The following is a 14,687-nucleotide window of genomic DNA, read 5'->3' as shown; positions in this document are numbered from 1 at the left end:
TATAGTCTTATCCGATCTATATCTGGAAGGAATAATAATATATGGAAAGCTTGGAGCAAATCGATTGCTCACTTCGCCAGTTATCGTTCACACAATTTTTTCGAAAACAATTTTGAACTTTTTTGGGGGAGGTGTGGACCGATATAGCCTACATTCGAACTTAAACAAATTTTGGGCACAATATTACGAAGTATAAAATTTGGTTCTAATCGGTAGATCCGTTTGAGAGTTATCGTGCGCTCCAGCCAGCTAGACAATAAGAGAGACAGATGAACGGACAGGGCTAAATAGACTCCAAATTGTCTGAAACGAATTTCGTCCAAACATACTTGGTGTCTAAAACCACTATTGCAATGAGACACATCTTTGGTCGTATTTTGTTTGTATCCCCTTTACCCTAAATCCTGAGGTATAAAATAGGTGGCGAGGCGATCCCATGTTGCAATATTTGTATAAAAACTTCAATTTGACAACTGAACTGAAAATTTCTCTGTCATGATGTAGCATGGGAGGAAATTGTGGTTCTCTACACAAAATCCATTATATACTAGGCAGTAGGCCCGTTATCTAGCAGACACATTATTGCAATTTGCATCAGGGGAAAGGTCAGTAGTTATTGTTCCATATGTAGGCTACTTTGCCGGTATATGCCCTCCAGGAATTAAAATATGGACCAAAAAAAAATTGTATATTTTTCATACAAAAGTAGTGGTCTATGTCACCCGCTAATTAATACCAGATCATCATGCAAAATTGTAGGCATTTTCTTCCGCCTAAACTCTTACCTCGTGCAAAATTTCGTGACTATTGAGCTATAAATGCGACCTCCAGAGTGTACAATTACTACACTACAACTAAAAAACTGGATATATTAGGATGTAGCTCTGTTATCTGATCACGTACATCAACGTCTTCCAAATATAACTCACGAGGGAAGAATGTGTCTTTCAGGAACAAAGATATAAGCTGTATATTAAAATTTTTCACAATTTTCACACAAAAGTTCTGGTCCATTTAACCATCTAAATATTATTTGATCGGCATCTCAAATTGCAAGTTACTTCTTTGTCATATACTCTTACCATATTTAAAATTTCGGACTATTATTGCGACCCACAGAGCCATTTTGGTCCATTTGACCCGCTAAATATTTCACGATCATCTCCAACAAAAATAGGGATCTATTCTGGTCTGAATCATAATGCGGCCTGACGTTTGATTACAGTTAATAATGGACAGACGGACGGACACACATCTCAAAATCGCTTTATTTCGTGGAGATATGAAGATTGGTATACCACATTGGGGGTCTCCGACGAATATTTCGCGGTGTTATATGCATTTTTACCAAAACAAACTTATAATACCTTTCCACATAGTGGTGTAGGGTATAAAAAAACAAATTCAAATTTAATTATTTAAAATTGCTTAAGAAAGGTTATTCAGTATAAAAAAAAACTATTTATATATATATTTTTTTTAATTTCTATGTTATTTATTTATTATCTTAACCAACCACCAAACTCATATTTACATATCAAAAAAATAAATTTAAAGGAAATTGTACTAAATTTTGTAAAACCAAAAGAAGAAATGCTGGATTAACAACAACTAAAACAACAATGAAGTCAATTATATGTATCATCATCTGTCTTTTGTTTTAGCGCTTCCTTTTCTTTCTCCTCCATTTTAGTCAACTTGTCCATATCCAAGGGAACACTGCTGTATTTATAGGGTTTCATATATTTCCTCAGCTTGGGAATTATCAAGTCGGGGTTAACTTCACTGCTGTCCTGTTTTCCGAAATAAAAAGTGGCCAGAAGAGCGACGATAATAGTTGTTGCTGCCCCCAATGCCGTGTTGAGAAGGAATGATAAATGATGGAAGGCATGGGGTAGAGTTTCGGGTGGTGGAATGCTGCAAAAACAAGAGGAAGAGAGTCATTTTAAATTAATTTTAATTATTTAAAGTTAAAAAGTGTTAATCTTTACCCAGTCAGTGTTGCGTTCTTGATGTGAGACATATCAAATGCGTATGTGCAACCCTCTATTGAAACTGGTTTGGTGGGGAATCGCAAAATTCCCAAGGCAGCATCAATTTGCGAACGTACTGCAACATAAGCCATGAGCAAAGTGCCTGAGATGCAACCAAACAAAATGCTCTGAAAAAAAAAAAATAAAAATTAAATATGTTTGTGCTTAAAGCGTTTGGAGTACATAAAGCTTTTGCCGACCTCGCATAAGTCATCAGCTAGCTTGAAATGTGAAAGAATAAATCATTGAATGAAGAACAATGCATCCATTCATCCATTTTTCATTGCAAGCCAGTCGACAGCCATGCGAAAAAGGCAATTGCATAATGTGTCTTAAGAAGAGCTCTGAAATGCTAGCTACAATCCGAGCAGAGAATGAAAATCGCTCAGGTTTTTTGAGCTGTAGAAAATCAATCAAAATTACCTCCGTTTTCACAAAAGGCATTGTCATGCCCACGGTGAACATTCCAAACAATGGTCCAGCTGTCATGGAACCAATTGTGGTGGATAACTGCATTACCATACCCAGCTTCTCGACCACCTTTACCATTGCCATAGAACCCATACCAAATACCACAACAACGGCCCTAAGACTAAAGGCAGTTTGTCGTTCGGTCAGTGGTTTTGAACGATAGGGTTCAATGAAATCTTTTAGGAATACACCTGCCAGAGAATTCAAAGCGGTAGAGAGGGAACTTAAGGCTGCACTAAACACCCCAGCCACAAAGAGACCAGCCAAACCGGGATAACTACCGGCAATTTGCATTACATATAAGGGCACTATTTGGTCCTTGGCATGGGCGAGCTGTAAGAGAAAAAGGTAATTGGTAAATACACCTTAAATATACGATGGTATACCATCCTTCGTACCTTTGTCGTCAAAGGATCACAATCATGATAGTGGGCAAAGGCCAACAGGCCCATATAAATACACATGCCCAATATGAACACCAAACCAAAAATGAAAATGATCAGGCACTTCTTAACTTCCTTCATGCCGGGCAAAGATAAAAATCTCTGTACCGCAGGTTGATTTATACAAGTATGTTGGATTTTTAACATGGTACCGCCAACGAAAACGGCAAAGAAGCCCATACGAACAGTGGGATCCAATGTGAACCTAAACAAAACCAACATATTATGAAGTGTCTTCAAATATCAGCAGCAGCATACTTACTCTGGAGCCTCTAAACGTCCACTTGCCAAATTTCGGTCATACACCACACCCATACCACCCAAATCCAGTGTACCTTTGATTATTACAAAACCCATGGAAGCAATCATAATGAAACTTTGCAACACATCTGTCCAAATGACACCCTTAATACCACCCTGCAAAACAATTATTAATGTTTTAAATATAAAATTTTTAAGATGTGCCCCAGTGAAGACTCACTATGCAGGTATAGAAGGTACAAATGACGCACGTCACCGGTATAATGGTATAGAGATCAATGCCAGTTACTACAAAGAAAAATAAATATATCATTTTTTTATCTTATTTGTAAGTGAAAAATTACTTACCTTGATTGAAGGTCAATGCGGGCACATAAATTGAAATCGGCATCCATAGAAGCTATTGAAAGTCAGTAAAGAATTTTACAAATATTTATATACATATTTTGATAATTAGATAGGGATCGTTGCTCAGGTCCACCACAAATGAAGGCTTTACAAATAAATATATTCAAATGTCCTCATTCTATAACTCAGCATTTCAGAGACCTACGTAATAAACTTCTAAGGAATAGAAGAATTCCATGGGAGGTATTTTAGGGACTAAGAGAAATCAAAACAAGACTTCTATAGAATAATATATCTCCATAGAAGACTTCCATCGAAGATTGAATAAACTCTTCTGTAGAATATGAGATTTTCGTATAGGCCTCCATAATCCCTTTCAATGGATAATCTTCCTAAAAGTAAAAGTAAATGCCAATATTAAATATCTTCATTGCGTATACGTGGCGTCATAGCTCATACGCAATATGGAACATATAGTTACTAGCAAATCGTATACGTGTTGCCACGCAATAGGAAGCAGATGTTTGCACTGGAAACTGAAAGTCGAATTGGACCAATAAACAGATCTTAAACAAATGTTTTCTATTAAATAGGGGCAGCTCCATTTGAAGGCTTTTGTATAATATGTGGGTTTTACATAGATCTTTTACTTATTGAGATAATTCGATAATTGATAAGAGATCTCTAGACAGGACTTTAATGAAAAAAGTACCTGCTGCCTTGGTCGACAGCTAAACACCGTCAGCCTAAACTATACTACCAAAATTGGCTTTAAGGGATTAGAAAAACTCCATGGGAAGACTTCTATGGGATAGGCTATATAAATAGAAGACTTCTAGAGGCCTCCTAAATAATGTATATACATTCAAAAAAGCCTTCAATAGAACTGAATTCCTTCATATAGGTCTGCTATAACTGCTATGCCTAAATACGACCGTATTCCCAGGGCGTGTGTGGTGAAAAAAGTAGAACACATGTATTCTTATGAGAACTACCGAAATACGTCGAGCGTATACTTTTTATAAGTTGAACATTTTCAACTTTGACAGAACGTACCATATGTTATTGTATGTATGTATGTGTGTGTTTTGTATTTTGAAAACAAAAGCCCAACAAAACATGAAATACAATTTATTGCAAAGGAAATATGTTTGTTTTACGAATGAAAACATTTAATAAAGTTTCAGTCGCGGTTTTCGTGTTTTAAATGGGATTTCGAATTCAACGTATTTGGGTAATACGAACGCTCAGAGAGCGTTGTTGTGGTAGGTAGGTGAATATTTTTTGTACGTCACGACTTAAATTAGGTATAGCTGTAATAGTTCCATGTAATATGAGATCGCCTTACAATAAAGACTTCTGTAGAATTGTAGACCTCAATTTGAATCTTCTGTAGAAAAATCGATCTCCATTGACGTATTATATAGAACAACAGTGGAATATGAGACATCCACAGAGGTATTTTATGGAGCGGGAGGCTCAATATAAGTCTTCTAGAGAATAAGAGATCACCACAGACGTGTTGTATAGAATAGAAGAGGAGGTTTCCTATAGAACTGGATACCACCATAGAGGTATAGGAGTCAAAAATATGACACTTCTGTAGAATGGGAGACCTACTATTGTATAGAAGACCTCCAAACACCACTTCCGCCGAAGAGAAATTTTGACGATTTTTGTTGGTAACTTAAAAAATGACTTAGAGAATCAGACTACTGTTCTTCTATAGAATAGGAGACCTGAAAAGTGGGCTTCGACAGAACAGGAGACCTGCATAAAGATCTGCTATAGAAAACGAGAACGCCATAGAAGTTTTTTACAGGAGACTCTCTAAAGATGTATGAACACCGTAATAGAGGTCTTCTATAGAATAGAAAAGCCACCATTAAAATCTTCTATAGATTTTGAGACTTCCATAAAATTTCCTCCACAGATGCTCTCTATACAATACGAGACCCCAGTCAACGTCTTCCACAGACTACGAGACCTGCAGAAATGTCTTCTATAGTCCAGGGGAACTCCATAGGCGACAATTATAATATTGTATACCTCCATGGAGACTTAATTCTATAAAAGAAGGGCTTTATACAATAACATACTTCCATAAAGGTCTCACTGGAATGGGATATCTCCATTTAAGAAAGAGGTTATTCTATAGAATATTGTTATGGAGCTCTCCTTTTCTGCAGAATACTTCTTGGAACAGAGACGGGTTTTAGCAGCTATATCCCAATATGTTGGGTTAATAGTTCACAAGTATTTATTTATGTAAATGTCTTCTATTTACCCAGTTAACAATTCTGTGCACAATTGTTAACAAGTAAACAAATGCTATAGTTGGACGGGCCGACCATGTGATACCCTACACCACTACCCCTGCAATTAGCTACCAGCACATCAAAATTCCTTTAATTAACAAATAAACTCATTGTAAGAAGTAACTTTGTGGATTCTGCCGTGTCCTAAGACTTCACTTGTAAAGAAGTTGTTCTTGGCTGAAATACTCAGGAAATGTCGCCTACATTACTGAGGGGTATTTTGCCGCCATTAAAAATTTTATGTTGCCTGGCCGGAAAAATTCATATGCAGTTATACGTCAGGAGGCTGTGTTTGACTTCGCCTTCACCAAAATTAATATTAAAAAAACGTTAACGACACCTACACCGAGTACATTTTGCAAAAGGTGGCTAAGCGACCCCATGCTGCAATATATGTATCAAAATCCAGTTGGATTACGATGTAACTCCACGTAATTTTCAATAATGCGAGAACTATGAATTTCTCTGTCATTATAGAGACACTTTGTAGCATGGGAGGTAACTGTGGTTCTCTACACAAACCCCACTATATATTAGGCAGTAGGCTCGTTATCTAGCAGACACATCATCGCAATTTACATCAGGGGAAGCGTCAGTAGCTCTTTTTCATATGTAGGCTACTTTGCCGGTATACGAGGGACACTAAAAAACCTTCTGGCAAAGGTTAATTTTTCACAAATTTCGACATGGATAATTAGGCAATCTGGGGGTAGCCCAAAATCGGCCGCTGTGCCAGAAAAAAATTAAGCCGTGCGTGAACGGATAATACAAGATCGCCAAGTTATATACCGTGAGATAGAGGTATCCTTGGGCATTTCTTCCGCCAATAAAGATTGGATATTGCTAGAGATGGACAGTGGGTAAATACCCAATGGGTAAATACCCGGTAAATTGGGTAAATTGGGTAAATACCGGGTAAATACCCATTTGTGGGTATTTATTTGGGTATTTACTATATTGAATCGCTAATACAACATCTTAGACCCTATTTCTGGGTTTAGGCTATGAAATCGATTCAAAATGGATAGTTTTACAATACTTTAAACAAGTGGGTAAATACTTGGGTAAATACCCGAGTATTTACCCAAGTGTTGGGTAAAAACTCATTAACTGCCGAACCACTTGACGTAGGCTGACAAAATTTGGCTGAAATCTTACTTATGTCAAGAGAATATCTAGCATTGAAAATGGGGTCTCTGGGTCCATGTTTTGATATAGCCCCCATATAACCGTACCTCCCGATTTAAGGTATTTTTTGTCTATTTGCCTCATTGTACAATCATAGTGGCTGAAATTTGGCATAGTGAGTTCTCAATATGTAGAAAATACCCTTGCAAAAACTTGTCAACATAGGTCCACGTTTTCTAATAGCCCCCATATAAGTGTACCCCGATTTCGAGTATTTACCCAAATTTTGGGTAAAAACTCCTTAACTGCCGAACCACTTGACGTAGGCTGACGAAATTTGGCATAAATCTTTCTTATGTCAAAAGAACTTCTGGTACCTAACATGGGGTCTCTAGATCCACGTTTTAATATAGCCCCCATATAGCCGTACCTCCCGATTTAAGGTATTTTTCATCTATTAGCCACATTTTACAACCAAATTGGCTGTAAATTGGCACAGTGAATCCTCAAGGAGTAGAAAATATCCTTGCAAAAATTTGTCAATATAGGTCCACGTTTTCTAATAGCCCCCATATAAGGGCACCCCGATTTCGAGTATTTACCTAAATTTTGGGTAAAAACTCATTAACTGCCGAACCACTTGACGTAGGCTGACAAAATTTGGCTCAAATCTTACGTATGTCAAGAGAATATTTAGCATTGAAAATGGGGTCTCTGGGTCCATGTTTTGATATAGCCTCCATATAGCCGTACCTCCCGATTTAAGGTATTTTGCATCTATTAGCCACATTTTACAACCAAATTGGCTGTAATTTGGAACAGTGAGTCCTCAATGAGCATAAAATATCCTTGCAAAAATTTGTCAATATAGGTCCACGTTTTCTAATAGCCCCCATATAAGGGTACCCCGATTTCGAGTATTTACCCAAATATTGGGTAAAAACTCTTTATCTGCCGAACCATTGGCGTAGGCTCATAAAATTTGTCTAGAAACTTTCTTATATCAATAGTATTAAAGGTATTGAAAATGGAGTCCCTGGGTCCACTTTTTGATATAGCCGTACCTCCCGATTTCAGAAACCCATATTGGGGCCACAAGAACACGTGGACCTACGTCGACAATTTTTTGCAAGGATATTTTATACATATTTGGAACCCACTGTACCAAATTGCACTCAGTATGATTGTAAAATGTGGCTAATAGTTAAAAATACCTTAAATCGGGAGGTACGGCTAAATGGGGGCTATATCAAAACATGGACCCAGGGACTCCATTTTCAATACCCTTATTACTATTGATATAAGAAAGCTTTGAGCCAAATTTTTTCAGCCAACGTCAACTGGTTCGACAGTTAATGAGTTTTTACCCAATTTTGGGTAAAAACTCGAAATCGGGGTACCCTTATATGGGGCTACAGGAAAACGTGGACCTACGTTGACAAATATGTGCAAGGATATATTATACTCTTTGAGGACTCACTGTGCCAAATTACAGCCAATTTGGTTGTACAATGAGGCTAATAGTTAAAAAATACCTTAAATCGGGAGGTACGGCTATATGGGGGCTATATTAAAACATGGACCTAGAGACCCCATTTTCAATACTAAATATTCTCTTGATATAAGTAAGACTTGAGCCAAATTTCGTCAGCGTACGTCAAGTGGTTCGGCAGTTAAAGAGTTTTTACCCAAAATTTGGGTAAATACTCGAAATCGGGGTACCCTTATATGGGGGCTATTAGAAAACGTGGACCTATGTTGACAAGTTTTTGTAAGGGTATTTTCTACATATTGAGAACTCACTATACCAAATTTCAGCCACTATGATTGTACAATGAGGCAAATAGACAAAAAATACCTTAAATCGGGAGGTACGGTTATATGGGGGCTATATTAAAACATGGACCCAGAGACCCCATTTTCAATGCTAGATATTCTCTTGACATAAGTAAGATTTCAGCCAAATTTCGTCAGCCTACGTCAAGTGGTTCGGCAGTTAAGGAGTTTTTACCCAAAATTTGGGTAAATACTCGAAATCGGGGTACCCTTATATGGGGGCTATTAGAAAACGTGGATCTATATTGACAAATTTTTGCAAGGATATTTGCTGCTCCTTGAGGACTCACTTTGCCAAATTACAGCCAATTTGGTTGTAAAATGTGGCTAATAGATGAAAAATACCTTAAATCGGGAGGTACGGCTATATGGGGGCTATATCAAAACATGGACCCAGAGACCCCATGTTCAGTACCAGAAGTTCTGTTGACATAAGAAAGATGTAAGCCAAATTTTGTCAGCCTACGTCAAGTGGTTCGGCAGTTAATGAGTTTTTACCCAACACTTGGGTAAATACTCGGGTATTTACCCAAGTATTTACCCACTAGTCTAAAGTATTGTAAAACTATCCATTTGAAACGAATTTACAACCTAAACCCAGGAATAGGGTGTAAAATGTTGTATTTGCCATTCAATATAGTAAATACCCAAATAAATACCCACAAATGGGTATTTACCCGGTATTTACCCACCGTGTGGGTATTTACCGGGTAAATACCCGGTAAAAACCATCTCTAGATATTGCATGAATATCAAAAATGGTCAAAAAAGGCTCTTGTGGATTTGTGCAAAAAAATTGTGTATAAAAACGACATTTATATGATCATCACAGACGACGAATCTTGGATCTATGCTTAGGAACCCGAAACAAAACAGGAATCGACCATTTGGGTTTCGAAAGCGAGCGCAATCCAACGAAAGTTGTCAATGGAAGAAGACCTTCGAAGCAAATGGTACCCTGTTTCTTCGGCAAAACTGACCGTGTGGCGACTATACGGCTTGAGATATGTAGAACGATTCAAAAACTATGTTTTGGAGGTGTCTCAATCATGCCACTGAAAACAATCCAACACATGGTCGCACGTCAAACTGTCCTAAGTACGCTTATGCTAAAAACTTTCAAACTTTCCAGGAAGTTTTTTAGTGCCCCTCGTATGCCCTCCAGGAATTAAAATATGGACCAAAATTTAATTTTTATAACTTTCATACAAAAGTAATGGTCCATTTCACGCGCTAAATAATATTAGATCATCGTCCAAAATTTTAGGCATCTTCTTTGACCTAAAATCTTACCTCGTGCACAATTTCGTGACTAATGAGTTATAATTGCGACATCTAGCGTATTTATGACTACACTACATACAAATTACATGTATATATTAGGCTGTACCTCTATTATCTGACTTCGAACATAAACATAATTGGCATCAATGGAAAGCTCGAGAGATCGTCTTCCAAATATAACACAAATTTGCTTTCCAGAAAAGAAGATTTAAGCTGTATATTAAAAATTTTTACAATTTTCACACAAATGTTGTGGTCCATTTAACCCTCTAAATATTATCTGATCGCCATTTCAAATTGCAAGCTTCTTCATTGTCATATACTCTTGCCTTATTTAAAATTTCGAGACGATCGGGCTATTATTGGTCCATTTCACCCGCTAAATATTTCATGAACATCACCAATTAAAATAGCGATCTATTTTGATGTGAAACCGACCTCCATACCAAATTTCGTGACGATCGGTCCATAATTGCGGCCTGGAGTTTGATTACAATTTATAATGGACAGACGGACACACGGACGGATGGACGGACGGACACACATCTCAAAATCGCTTTATCTCCGACGAATATTTCGCGGTGTTACATGATTTTTTACCAAAACAAACTTATAATACCCTTTCCACATATTGGTGTAGGGTACAAAAATTCAAATGACATCTGGCGACACTGCGTGTTGCCTAGCCCAGAAAATTTTTTAGTAACCCTCGTAGAAGTTTTTATTACTCCTAGGACGTTTGGTATTGAAAATGGGCTTATATGTCTACGTTTTGATATAGCCCCCATTGAAAGGTACATCCCGATTTTCGACATTTTGAAGGTTGTGGCCTCAATTTTCCACAGAAATGGCTGAAATTTGGTATTTAGTCTTGTTGTTTTAAGTTCACGCATTTATACAGCCCCCATAGAACAGCACCTCCCGAGTTTCGGTATTTTGAAGGTTGTAATCTCAATATACCACCGAAATGATTGAAATTTGGTATTAAGTCTTCGTTGGGGGTATAAAACTTTCGTCTCCGCCTTCATATAAAACGTTATCTCCCGATTTCGGTATTTTGAAGTTTGAAATTTGATATTGAGTCTTCCTTGGTGGTACAAAACTCTCCACCTGAATTTTGCGGTTTATATCCACGCCTTCATATAGCCCCCATAGAATGATACCTCCAGATTTTCGGTATTTTAAAGATTGTAGCCTCAATATCCCACCGAAATGGCTGAAATTTTGTATTTAGTCTTCGTTGGGGGTATAAAATCTTTCTCCTGAGATTTGTTGCTATAGGTCCATGTCTTCATATAGCCCCCATAGAACGGTACCTCCCGATTTTCGGTATTTTGAAGGATGTAGCCGCAATATCCAACCGAAATGGCTGAAATTTAATATTGTTAAATATATCTTACAGTTTTTGGAACAGATAAATTAATTATACTGCTAGCAATCAATGGACAAAGTTGCAATTAAGGGAAAATGAATTTCTAAGAGGAATTGTATTACCCTGATTGACAGGTTGACTCATTCAATGTACTATCTAAAACAATTATACCTATTTAGAATACGAACTTTACGTTAGATAGTCGTTCTTCATTTGTGGTAAACCAAGCACATATTCTGAAATAAAATCTCAACAAAAACATATATGTCAGGTTAAAATCGTTTCCATACTTACCGCTATCACTAAAAACATAACCGAACCAAAGAAACGTAAACGGCGATCGAAACGCATTTCAAGGTACTAAAGAAGAAGAAAAAAGAAAACCCCAAAGAAATTTTGAAAATCATGGCCAAATAAAATTTAAAGTGATGTGCAGTGAAAGGTGCAAAGAATACCGAAAGTGCAAAAGTAGGTATGGACAGACTGACGACTATCAACGTTATTTTGAAAGACAAAACAAAAAATAATAAAAAATAATATTAATTTGAACATCAATTTTAGTTCTTTAGATTCGCTTAGAAAATAATTTGAATAAAAAAACTTTTTTTAAATTACACATTTTAAAACACAAAATTTATTATCTTAAACAACAACAATTTAAAGAAAAACACTACATTTTGTAAAACCAAAAAAAAACAAAAACAATTGATTAACAATTAAATCAGAACGTAATTCAATTATATGCATCATTTTTTGTCTTGTGACTTAGCGCTTCCTTTTCTTTCTCTTCCTCCTTAGTTAATTTGTCCATATCCAAGGGAACACTGCTGTATTTATAGGGTTTCAAATATTTCCTCAGCTTGGGGATTATCAAGTCGGGATTAACTTCACTGCTGTCCTGTTTACCGAAATACAAAGTGGCCAGAAGAGCAACGATAATTGTTGTTGTCGCCCCCAATGTAGTGTTTAGAAGGAATGATAAATGATGGAAGGCATGGGGTAGAGTTTCCGGTGGTGGAATACTGCAAAACAAGAGGAAGGGAGACATTTTAAATACCATTTTAATATTTAAGTTTAAAACGGTGATCAGGTTTACCCAGTTAGAGTTGAGTTCTCGATGTGAGACATATCAAAAGCATATGAACATCCCTCTATTGAAACCGGTTTGGTGGGGAATCGCAAAATTCCCAAGGCAGCATCAATTTGCGAACGTACTGCAACATAACCCATGAGCAAAGTGCCTGAGATGCAACCAAGCAAAACGCTCTGAAAACAAAAAAGTAAAAAAAGAAATAAATTAAATTTTTTGGTGCTTAAAAGCGTTTGGAGCACATAAAGCTCTTGGCGACTTCGCATAAGTCATCGGCTGGCTTGAAATGTAGAAGAATAAAGCATTGAATGAAGGACATTGCTTCCCATCCTCCATTTTTATTTCAAGCCACTCGACAGCCATGCCAAAAAGGCAATTGCATTATGTGTCTTAAAAGGAGCTCTGAAATGCTAGCTCTAGTCCGAGCAGAGAATGAAAGTCGCTCAGATATTTTTGAGCTACAGAAAATCAATCAAAATTACCTCCGTCTTCACAAAAGGCATTGTCATGCCCACTGTGAACATTCCAAACAATGGCCCAGCTGTCATGGAGCCAATTGTGGTTGATAACTGCATTACCATACCCAGCTTTTCGACCACCTTTACCATTGCCATAGAACCCATACCAAATACCACAACCACGGCCCTAAGACTAATGGCCGTTTGTCGTTCGGTCAATGGTTTTGAACGATAGGGTTCAATGAAATCCTTTAGGATTACCCCAGCCAGAGAATTCAACATGGTGGAAAGGGAACTTAAGGCAGCGCTAAATACCCCAGCCACAAAGAGACCAACCACACCGGGATAACTACCAGCAATTTGCATTACATATAACGGCACTATTTGATCCTTGGCTCGGGCGAGCTGTAAGAGAAAATCGTAAATGGTGAATACACCTTACCCATTATCGTATATCTCACCTTTGTTGTCAAAGGATCACAATCATGATAATGGGCATAGGCCAATAGGCCCATATAAATACACATGCCCAATAAAAACATCAAACCGAAAATGAAAATTATCAGACTCTGCTTGACTTCCTTCATCCCGGGCAAAGATAAAAATCTCTGGACTGCAGGTTGGATAATACAAGTATGTTGGATCTTAAACATGGTGCCGCCAACGAAAACAGCAAAGAAACCCATGCGAACAGTGGGATCCAATGTGAACCTAAACAAAGCAAAACCAACCAACCAATATATTATGAAGTGTCTTCAAATATCCGTAGCAGCATACTTACTCTGGAGCCTCTATACGTCCACTTGCCAAATTTCGGTCACATGGTACAAATACACAGGTAGCCGCATCGGCAATTGTTGGTAACATAAGGTGTCAAAATTTGACATCAATTCAATGCAGTTGACACATTATGTTACCATCAGCTGGCATGATAATGCTACCTGTATTATTGTACCATGTTCGGTCATACACCACACCCATACCACCCAAATCCAGGGTACCTTTTATGATTACAAAACCCATGGAACCAATCATAATGAAACTTTGCAACACATCTGTCCAAATGACACCCTTAATGCCACCCTGCAAAACAATTAACAATGTTTCAAATATAAATTAATTAAGATGTGTCCCTGTTAATACTCACTATGCAGGTATAGAAGGTACAGATAACACAGACCACCGGTATAATGGTGTAGAGATCAATGCCAGTAACTACAAAGAAAACAAATATATATTTTTAATATTATTTGTAAGGGAAAATTACTTACCTTGATTGAAGGTCAATGCGGGCACATAAATTGAAATCGGCATCCATAGAAGCTATAGAAAGTCAGTAAAGAATTTTACAAATATTTAGATATTTTGATAATTAGTTAGGAATCGTTGCTAAGGTCCACCACAATTGAAGGCAAGTAAAAGAAACAGTCGGCTTTGCCGATATTTAAATGCCCCCATCCTATAACTCAGCATGTAAGAGACCTACGTAAAAAACTTCTAAGGAATAGAAGAATTCCATGGGAGGTATTTTAGGGACTAAGAGAAATCAAAACAAGACATCTATAGAATAATATAACTCAATAGATGACTTCCATCGAAGATTGAATAAACTCTTCTGTAGAATATGAGATTTTCATAGAGGAAT

At 37.2% G+C, this 14,687-nt stretch overlaps 2 protein-coding genes across 18 annotated transcripts in view; both read right to left on the bottom strand.

Annotated features, from left to right (window-relative positions):
• LOC141402366 (sodium-coupled monocarboxylate transporter 1-like) overlaps positions 1 to 14,687 on the bottom strand; it is a 156,278-nt gene that overhangs the window by 33,107 nt on the left and 108,484 nt on the right. For 9 of the 17 annotated variants that reach the window (XM_073983459.1, XM_073983470.1, XM_073983481.1 and 6 more), the window contains exons 4-11: positions 11,789 to 11,854; positions 3,557 to 3,608; positions 3,429 to 3,496; positions 3,210 to 3,364; positions 2,903 to 3,152; positions 2,457 to 2,837; positions 1,992 to 2,161; positions 1,474 to 1,917 (exon numbers count right to left, since the gene is read on the bottom strand). The exons of the other annotated variants lie outside the window; for them this stretch is intronic. In XM_073983459.1, coding sequence (XP_073839560.1) covers positions 1,629 to 1,917; positions 1,992 to 2,161; positions 2,457 to 2,837; positions 2,903 to 3,152; positions 3,210 to 3,364; positions 3,429 to 3,496; positions 3,557 to 3,608; positions 11,789 to 11,854 — 1,431 coding nt within the window. In that variant the 3' untranslated portion in view covers positions 1,474 to 1,628. Of the gene's footprint in view, positions 1 to 1,473; positions 1,918 to 1,991; positions 2,162 to 2,456; positions 2,838 to 2,902; positions 3,153 to 3,209; positions 3,365 to 3,428; positions 3,497 to 3,556; positions 3,609 to 11,788; positions 11,855 to 14,687 lie in introns of those variants that run through there. 17 annotated transcript variants of the gene reach the window in all.
• Positions 12,096 to 13,998, bottom strand: LOC141402412 (sodium-coupled monocarboxylate transporter 1-like). The gene is made up of 5 exons (XM_073983638.1): positions 13,824 to 13,998; positions 13,504 to 13,753; positions 13,067 to 13,447; positions 12,591 to 12,760; positions 12,096 to 12,516 (listed from the first exon to the last, which is right to left on the bottom strand). Exons 1-5 carry the CDS (start codon positions 13,907 to 13,909, stop codon positions 12,228 to 12,230), a joined length of 1,176 nt encoding a protein of 391 aa, XP_073839739.1. The 5' UTR covers positions 13,910 to 13,998; the 3' UTR covers positions 12,096 to 12,227.

The sequence above is a fragment of the Musca autumnalis genome, unplaced genomic scaffold, assembly GCF_047663935.1.
Source record: "Musca autumnalis isolate F117 unplaced genomic scaffold, ASM4766393v1 scaffold_1, whole genome shotgun sequence".
Lineage (NCBI taxonomy): Eukaryota > Metazoa > Arthropoda > Insecta > Diptera > Muscidae > Musca > Musca autumnalis.
The sequence above is the reverse complement of the archived record's forward strand: the minus strand, read 5'-3'. Positions and strand labels throughout refer to the sequence as shown.